This window comes from Salvelinus fontinalis, unplaced genomic scaffold, assembly GCF_029448725.1.
Source record: "Salvelinus fontinalis isolate EN_2023a unplaced genomic scaffold, ASM2944872v1 scaffold_0010, whole genome shotgun sequence".
NCBI classification, from domain to species: Eukaryota; Metazoa; Chordata; class Actinopteri; order Salmoniformes; family Salmonidae; genus Salvelinus; species Salvelinus fontinalis.
The window spans coordinates 989,761-999,332 of NW_026600219.1; the positions used below are offsets into that span (position 1 = coordinate 989,761).

Below are 9,572 nucleotides of genomic sequence, written 5' to 3' on the forward strand. Positions count from 1 at the left end.
CCCCTTCCTTCCTTCTCCTCTCTCTCCCAGGAGAAGATCAGCAAAACAGAGATGTTTAACTCCCCCCCTTCCTTCCTTCTCCTCTCTCTCCCCGGAGAAGATCAGCAAAACAGAGATGTTTAACTCCCCCCCTTCCTTCCTTCTCCTCTCTCTCCCCGGAGAAGATCAGCAAAACAGAGATGTTTAACTCCCCCCCTTCCTTCCTTCTCCTCTCTCTCCCCGGAGAAGATCAGCAAAACAGAGATGTTTAACTCCCCCCCCCCCCTTCCTTCCTTCTCCTCTCTCTCCCAGGAGAAGATCAGCAAAACAGAGATGTTTAACTCCCCCCCTTCCTTCCTTCTCCTCTCTCTCCCAGGAGAAGAAGTCAGTACCTAAGTCTGTTTCCCTCAACACGGGTCTCTCCACGGCCATGTCTCTGGGCCTGAGGACCATCTCCCATAGCGACTCCTATACCTGGGCCCAGAACAACAGCAGCAGTAGTAGTGGAGGAGGAGGAGGAGGAGGAGGAGGAGGAGGAGGAGGAGGTAGCCCCCCTGCTAAACCGTTCCTACCTCGGCAGAACTACGGAGGCAGTCTCAGTGCTCTCAACACAGAGAACAGCGCCGTGACCAATAAGATACAGTGTATGACTCAGGTAAAGGTTATATCGTGTCCTATTACTGGTCTAGGATCAGTTTTTAGTTCATAATGAATAAGATACAGTGTATGACTCAGGTAAGGGTTTGGGTTATATCGTATCCTGTTACTGGTCTAGTGCTGGTCTAGGATCAGTTTTTAGCTTTTTAGTTCATAATGAATAATATACAGTGTATGACTCAGGTAAGGTTGTGGGTTATATCGTATCCTATTCTGGTCTAGTGCTGGTCTAGGATCAGTTTTTAGCCTTTTAGTTCATAATGAATAATATACAGTGTATGACTCAGGTAAGGGTGTGGGTTATATCGTATCCTATTCTGGTCTAGTGCTGGTCTAGGATCAGTTTTTAGCTTTTTAGTTCATAATGAATAAGATACCTGTACTCTCGCACACTGACTCGGTACTGGTGCCCCCTGTATATAGCCTCCACACTGACTCGGTACCGGTGCCCCCTGTATATAGCCTCCACACTGACTCGGTACTGGTGCCCCCTGTATATAGCCTCCACACCGACTCGGTACTGGTGCCCCCTGTATATAGCCTCCACACTGACTCGGTACCGGTGCCCCCTGTATATAGCCTCCACATTGACTCTGTACCAGTACCCCTGTATATAGCCTCCACACTGACTCGGTACCGGTGCCCCCTGTATATAGCCTCCACATTGACTCTGTACTGGTGCCCCCTGTATATAGCCTCCACACTGACTCGGTACCGGTGCCCCCTGTATATAGCCTCCACACTGACTCGGTACCGGTGCCCCTGTATATAGCCTCCACATTGACTCTGTACCAGTACCCCTGTATATAGCCTCCACATTGACTCTGTACCAGTACCCCTGTATATAGCCTCCACATTGACTGTACCGGTGCCCCCTGTATATAGCCTCCACACTGACTCGGTACCGGTGCCCCCTGTATATAGCCTCCACACTGACTCGGTACCGGTGCCCCCTGTATATAGCCTCCACACTGACTCGGTACTGGTGCCCCCTGTATATAGCCTCCACACTGACTCGGTACAGGTACCCCCTGTATATAGTCTCCACACTGACTCGGTACCGGTGCCCCCTGTATATAGCCTCCACATTGACTGTACCGGTGCCCCCTGTATATAGCCTCCACACTGACTCGGTACTGGTACCCCCTGTATATAGTCTCCACACTGACTCTGTACTGGTGCCCCCTGTATATAGCCTCCACACTGACTCTGTACTTGTGCCCCCTGTATATAGCCTCCACACTGACTCGGTACTGGTGCCCTCTGTATATAGCCTCCACACTGACTCGGTACTGGTGCCCCCTGTATATAGCCTCCACACTGACTCGGTACTGGTGCCCCCTGTATATAGCCTCCACACTGACTCGGTACCGGTGCCCCGTGTATATAGCCTCCACACCGACTCGGTACTGGTACCCCCTGTATATAGCCTCCACACTGACTTGGTACTGGTGCCCCCTGTATATAGCCTCCACACTGACTTGGTACTGGTGCCCCCTGTATATAGCCTCCACACTGACTTGGTACTGGTGCCCCCTGTATATAGCCTCCACACTTGTATTCAACGCATGTGACAAATAAAGTTGGATTTGATTTGATTGTATGGACAGATCGTAGATCAGCGATGATACTCTGAGATGCTTTGTGGATACGGGCAAAGGGGTACCTTTTCACCTCACATTTTTTTTGTCCAACCCCATACATACTCATGAAGTGTCTCAGTACGAGTGCTGATCTCGTACTGATCTCGTGCTGATCTCGGTTCATGTCGTCTGATTCATCAGGATCCAAAAAGGGACAATTGATTCGGGATCAGCTGACATTACTGTTCTCCTCTCCCGTTGTCCCAGCAGGTCTAATCAGCTGACATTAGTGTCCTTCTTTTCCCAGTTATGTACACCTCCACGAATCTCCCGGACCTTATCGATGGGAAGAAACCTGTCGTATATCGCCAACGAGGTGAGTTCCCATGTCTTACATACTTCACAACGAGGTGAGTTCCCATGTCTTACATACTTCACCACGAGGTGAGTTCCCGTGTTTTACAGTAAATTATGAAACCGTGTGTGTGTGTGTAGTTGACCCTGTCTATCTGTCTGTCTGTCTCTCTCTCTCTCTCTCTCTCTCTCTCTCTCTCTCTCTGTCTCTCTGTCTCTCTCTCTCTCTCTCTCTCCCCTTTCTCTTTCTCTCTCTCTCTCTCTCTCTCTCTCTCTCCCTCTCAGAAGCGTCACATAGAGTTGATAGAGCTGGAGAACGATGGGAAGGGGCTGGGCTTCGGCATTGTAGGGGGTCGATCCTCTGGAGTCCTGGTCAAAACCATCCTACCAAGTGGACCTGCTGGACTGGTATGTCAATCAATCAATCAGTCAATACGATATCAACTTCGTTTGATCACCTAAGTGATATGTGACAAAGTCACACTGCTGGATAATATTGACATGAAACACACCGTAGCATCAAACAGGTTTTGACTTTGCCAGTGTCATCTTCAACCCTGCTGTATACGACAACCATCCACTTGTGATTTGTCTTTAAATTACTGAGTTAGCCTTTAAAAAATGTGACTTGCGACGTCACCATGTCAAAGTAGAACACAAAAATCTGTAAAAGTGATTAAAAAGTGACGTAACATACCTCCCCTCCCAGGACAAGCGTCTGCGCAGCGGGGACCACATCCTGCGTATCGGGGACACAGACCTGGCGGGCATGGGCAACGAGGAAGTGGCTCACGTTCTCCGCAACGCAGGGTCAAGGGTCAAACTGCTCATTGCTAGGGACGTCTCCGTCTCCACGGGAACCAACGACCTTTCCCTCTCCTCGCCCCCACTCCCTCTCCTCGCCCAGCAACAACAGAGGGTGGCCAGGATGGGCAACCAGGTATGTGTGGAGGGGAGTGGTGGGGGATGTTGTTAGTCCATGACAAGTCCTCGGTGATGTGGACGCAGAGAAACTTAGAACTCGTGACTCTCTCTACTGCAGTCCCGTTGATTTGGATCGGGGCGTGTTTCCTCCTCTGCTTCCTAAAGTCAACAATCAACTCCTTTGTTTTGACTTTGACGTTGAGGGAGAGGTTGTTGTCATGGCACCACAATGCCAACTCACTTACCTCCTCCATGTAGGCTGAATCGTCTTTGTTAGTTACAACCGTGGTGTCGTCAACAAACTTGATGATGGAGTTGGTGTCGTGCAGAACCACACAGTCGTACGTGAACAGGGAGAACAGCAGAGGGCCGAGGACACACCCCTGGGGTGGGGCCTGAGGGAGTACAGCAGAGGGCCGAGGACACACCCCTGGGGTGGGGCCTGAGGGAGAACAGCAGAGGGCCAAGGACACACCCCTGGGGTGGGGCCTGAGGGAGAACAGCAGAGGGCCGAGGACACACCCCTGGGGTGGGGCCTGAGGGAGAACAGCAGAGGGCCGAGGACACACCCCGGGGTGGGGGCCTGAGGAAGAACAGCAGAGGGCCGAGGACACACCCCGGGGTGGGGGCCTGAGGGAGAACAGCAGAGGGCCGAGGACACACCCCTGGGGTGGGGCCTGAGGGAGAACAGCAGAGGGCTGAGGACACACCCCTGGGGTGGGGCCTGAGGGAGAACAGCAGAGGGCTGAGGACACACCCCTGGGGTGGGGCCTGAGGGAGAACAGCAGAGGGCTGAGTACACACCCCTGGGGTGGGACCTGAGGGAGAACAGCAGAGGGCCGAGGACACACCCCTGGGGTGGGGGCCTGAGGGAGAACAGCAGAGGGCCGAGGACACACCCCTGGGGTGGGGGCCTGAGGGAGAACAGCAGAGGGCCGAGGACACACCCCTGGGGTGGGGCCTGAGGGAGAACAGCAGAGGGCCGAGGACACACCCCCGGGGTGGGGCCTGAGGGAGAACAGCAGAGGGCCGAGGATACACCCCTGGGGTGGGGCCTGAGGGAGAACAGCAGAGGGCCGAGGACACACCCCTGGGGTGGGGCCTGAGGGAGAACAGCAGAGGGCCGAGGACACACCCCTGGGGGGCCCCTGTGTTAAGAGTCAGTGTGGAGGAGGTGTTGTTGGCAATCCTTACAGCCTGTGGTCTGCCCATCAGGAAGTCGTTAAGAGAGACAGAAAGAGAGAGATTATGAGAGATCAGAAGGCGTACTGTCAGTGGTTTAATCATGTGTATGTATCTATCTGTGGCATTCAGTTGAGGGTAGTTCACCCTTTCCAGAGCTGCTCGTTGTTAAGATAGACAACCCGGCTGGCAGCCTAGTTAGACAACCCGGCTGGCAGTCTATTTAAACAACCCGGCTGGCAGTCTATCTAGACAACCCGGCTGGCAGCCTATTAGACAACCCGGCTGGCAGTCTATTGAAACAACCCGGCTGGCAGTCTATTTAGACAACCCGGCTGGCAGTCTATTTAGACAACCAGGCTGGCTGTCTATTTAGACAACCCGGCTGGCAGTCTATTAGACAACCCGGCTGGCAGTCTATTAGACAACCCGGCTGGCAGTCTATTAGACAACCCGGCTGGCAGTCTAGTAGACAACCCGGCTGGCAGTCTAGTAGACAACCCGGCTGGCAGTCTATTTAGACAACCCGGCTGGCAGTCTATTTAGACAACCCGGCTGGCAGTCTAGTTAGACAACCCGGCTGGCAGCCTATTAGACAACCCGGCTTTCAGCCTATTTAGACAACCCGGCTGGCAGCCTAGCTAGACCACCCGGCTGGCAGCCTATTAGACAACCCGGCTTTCAGTCTATTAGACAACCCGGCTGGCAGTCTATTTAGACAACCCGGCTGGCAGCCTAGTTAGACCACCCGGCTGGCAGCCTATTAGACAACCCGGCTTTCAGCCTATTTAGACAACCCGGCTGGCAGTCTATTTAGACAACCCGGCTGGCAGCCTATTAGACAACCCGGCTGGCAGCCTATCTAGACAACCCGGCTGGCAGTCTATTTAGACAACCCGGCTGGCAGTCTATTGAAACAACCCGGCTGGCAGTCTATTAGACAACCCGGCTGGCAGTCTATTTAGACAACCCGGCTGGCAGTCTATTTAGACAACCCGGCTGGCAGTCTATTGAAACAACCCGGCTGGCAGTCTATTAGACAACCCGGCTGGCAGTCTATTTAGACAACCCGGCTGGCAGTCTATTTAGACAACCCGGCTGGCAGTCTATTGAAACAACCCGGCTGGCAGTCTATTAGACAACCCGGCTGGCAGTCTATTTAGACAACCCGGCTGGCAGTCTATTGAAACAACCCGGCTGGCAGTCTAGTAGACAACCCGGCTGGCAGCCTATTGAAACAACCCGGCTGGCAGTCTATTTAGACAACCCGGCTGGCAGTCTATTGAAACAACCCGGCTGGCAGTCTATTCAGACAACCCGGCTGGCAGTCTATTGAAACAACCCGGCTGGCAGCCTATTTAGACAACCCGGCTGGCAGTCTAGTTAGACAACCCGGCTGGCAGTCTATTAGACAACCCGGCTGGCAGTCTATTAGACAACCCGGCTGGCAGCCTATTAGACAACCCGGCTGGCAGCCTATTAGACAACCCGGCTGGCAGCCTATTAGACAACCCGGCTGGCAGCCTATTAGACAACCCGGCTGGCAGTCTATTAGACAACCCGGCTGGCAGTCTATTAGACAACCCGGCTGGCAGCCTATTAGACAACCCGGCTGGCAGCCTATTAGACAACCCGGCTGGCAGTCTATTAGACAACCCGGCTGGCAGCCTATTAGACAACCCGGCTGGCAGCCTATTAGACAACCCGGCTGGCAGCCTATTAGACAACCCGGCTGGCAGTCTATTAGACAACCCGGCTGGCAGTCTATTAGACAACCCGGCTGGCAGTCTATTAGACAACCCGGCTGGCAGTCTATTAGACAACCCGGCTGGCAGTCTATTAGACAACCCGGCTGGCAGCCTATTAGACAACCCGGCTGGCAGTCTATTAGACAACCCGGCTGGCAGTCTATTAGACAACCCGGCTGGCAGTCTATTAGACAACCCGGCTGGCAGTCTATTAGACAACCCGGCTGGCAGTCTATTAGACAACCCGGCTGGCAGTCTAGTTAGACAACCCGGCTGGCAGTCTAGTTAGACAACCCGGCTGGCAGTCTATTAGACAACCCGGCTGGCAGTCTATTAGACAACCCGGCTGGCAGTCTATTAGACAACCCGGCTGGCAGTCTATTAGACAACCCGACTGGCAGTCTATTTAGACAACCCGGCTGGCAGTCTATTAGACAACCCGGCTGGCAGTCTAGTTGGACAACCCGGCTGGCAGCCTATTAGACAACCCGGCTGGCAGTCTATTAGACAACCCGGCTGGCAGTCTATTAGACAACCCGGCTGGCAGCCTATTAGACAACCCGGCTGGCAGTCTATTAGACAACCCGGCTGGCAGTCTATTAGACAACCCGGCTGGCAGTCTATTTAGACAACCCGGCTGGCAGCCTATTAGACAACCCGGCTGGCAGCCTATTAGACAACCCGGCTGGCAGTCTATTAGACTACCCGGCTGGCAGTCTATTAGACAACCCGGCTGGCAGCCTATTAGACAACCCGGCTGGCAGTCTATTAGACAACCCGGCTGGCAGTCTAGTTGGACAACCCGGCTGGCAGTCTATCAATCAATCAATCAATTTTATTTTATATAGCCCTTCGTACATCAATTAATATCTCGAAGTGCTGTACAGAAACCCAGCCTAAAACCCCAAACAGCTAGAATGCAGGTGTAGAAGCACGGTGGCTAGGAAAAACTCCCTAGAAAGGCCAAAACCTAGGAAGAAACCTAGAGAGGAACCAGGCTATGAGGGGTGGCCAGTCCTCTTCTGGCTGTGCCGGGTGGAGATTATAACAGAACTATGCCAAGATGTTCAAAAATGTTCATAAGTGACAAGCATGGTCAAATAATAATCATGAATAATTTTCAGTTGGCTTTTCATAGCTGATCATTAAGAGTTGAAAAACAACAGGTCTGGGACAGGTGGCGGTTCCATAACCGCAGGCAGAACAGCTGAAACTGGAATAGCAGCAAGGCCAGGCGGACTGGGGACAGCAAGGAGTCTCCACGGGCGGCAGTCCCGACGCATGGTCCTAGGGCCCAGGTCCTCCGAGAGAAAGAAAGAGAGAAGGAGAAAATTAGAGAGAGCCAAGATTTTCAAAATGTTCATAAATGACAAGCATGGTCAAATAATAATCAGGAATAAATCTCAGTTGGCTTTTCATAGCCGATCATTAAGAGTTGAAAACAGCAGGTCTGGGACAGGTAGGGGTTCCATAACCGCAGGCAGAAGAGTTGAAACTGGAATAGCAGCAAGGCCAGGCGGACTGGGGGCAGCAAGGAGTCACCACGGCCGGTAGTCCCGACGTATGGTCCTAGGGCTCAGGTCCTCCGAGAGAAAGAGAGAAGGAGAAAATTAGAGAGAGCCAAGATTTTCAAAATGTTCATAAATGACAAACATGGTCAAATAATAATCAGGAATAAATCTCAGTTGGCTTTTCATAGCCGATCATTAAGAGTTGAAAACAGCAGGTCTGGGACAGGTAGGGGTTTCGTAACCGCAGGCAGAAACAGTTGAAACTGGAATAGCAGCAAGGCCGGGCGGACTGGGGACAGCAAGGTGTCAGCATGCCCGGTAGTCCTGACGTATGGTCCTAGGGCTCAGGTTCTCAGAGAGAAAGAGAGAACGAGAGAATTAGAGAGAGCATACTTAAATTCACACAGGACACTGGATAAGACAGGAGAAGTATTCCAACTGACCCTAGCCCCCCGACACATAAACTACTGCAGCATAAATACTGGAGGCTGAGACAGGAGCGGTCAGGAGACACTGTGGCCCCATCCGAAGAAACCCCCGGACAGGGCCAAACAGGAAGGATATAACCCTGCTGTTTAGTCTAGTTAGACAACCCGGCTGGCGGTCTATTAGACAACCCGGCTGGCAGTCTAGTTAGACAACCCGGCTGGCAGCCTATTAGACAACCCGGCTGGCAGTCTAGTTAGACAACCCGGCTGGCAGTCTATTAGACAACCCGGCTGGCAGTCTATTAGACAACCCGGCTGGCAGTCTATTAGACAACCCGGCTGGCAGTCTAGTTAGACAACCCGGCTGGCAGCCTATTAGACAACCCGGCTGGCAGTCTAGTTAGACAACCCGGCTGGCAGCCTATTAGACAACCCGGCTGGCAGTCTAGTTAGACAACCCGGCTGGCAGTCTATTAGACAACCCGGCTGGCAGTCTATTAGACAACCCGGCTGGCAGCCTATTAGACAACCCGGCTGGCAGCCTATTAGACAACCCGGCTGGCAGCCTAGTTAGTTGTCTGAGCTGCTGTTTATACTCCACTGCAGCTGGATCCGGCTCTGGGGTTTACTTCCTATTTAATTGGCACGGAGCCAGAGGTCAAGGTGCAAAAAGATTGTTGAATTTGTTTTACAGATGAGGAGGTGATAAAGAATATAGGATGCAGAGATGTATTGACTAAATATAGAACTACAGGCCATGAACAAAATATGAAAATAGTTTAATACTATTACTTGCCCAATAGAATTACGTAACCTTGACTGGAGAACAGAGGCAAAACTCAGGGGGAAATGCCCATAGACTCAAGCATCTGTAGTAACAGCATGTTACCTGTAACTAGACTAGACAGAGCAGCCATAGCCTGGCTGGCACGAACCAATAAGAGATGAGAATGCCCAGGGATCCTATCCTGTAACTAGACTAGACAGAGCAGCCATAGCCTGGCTGGCACGAACCAATAAGAGATGAGAAGGCCCAGGGATCCTATCCTGTAACTAGACTAGACAGAGCAGCTCTCCATAATGAAGAGATTAGAACGCCCCAGGGATCCTGTCCTGTAACTAGACTAGACAGAGCAGCTCTCCATATTGAAGAGATTAAAAAACCCCAGGGATCCTGTCCTGTAACTAGACTAGACAGAGCAGCTC

General features: G+C 52.3%; 1 protein-coding gene across 1 annotated transcript in view; it reads left to right on the top strand.

The window, feature by feature from the left end:
* The first annotated feature begins 505 nt into the window (after positions 1–505).
* Positions 506–9,572, top strand: part of LOC129842069 (multiple PDZ domain protein-like) — a 111,630-nt gene continuing 102,563 nt past the window's right edge. Inside the window, exons 1-4 of the mRNA XM_055910460.1 lie at positions 506–634; positions 2,527–2,595; positions 2,859–2,981; positions 3,283–3,513. Of these exons, the coding sequence (XP_055766435.1) occupies positions 626–634; positions 2,527–2,595; positions 2,859–2,981; positions 3,283–3,513 (432 nt within the window). The 5' untranslated portion in view covers positions 506–625. The remainder of the gene's footprint in view (positions 635–2,526; positions 2,596–2,858; positions 2,982–3,282; positions 3,514–9,572) is intronic.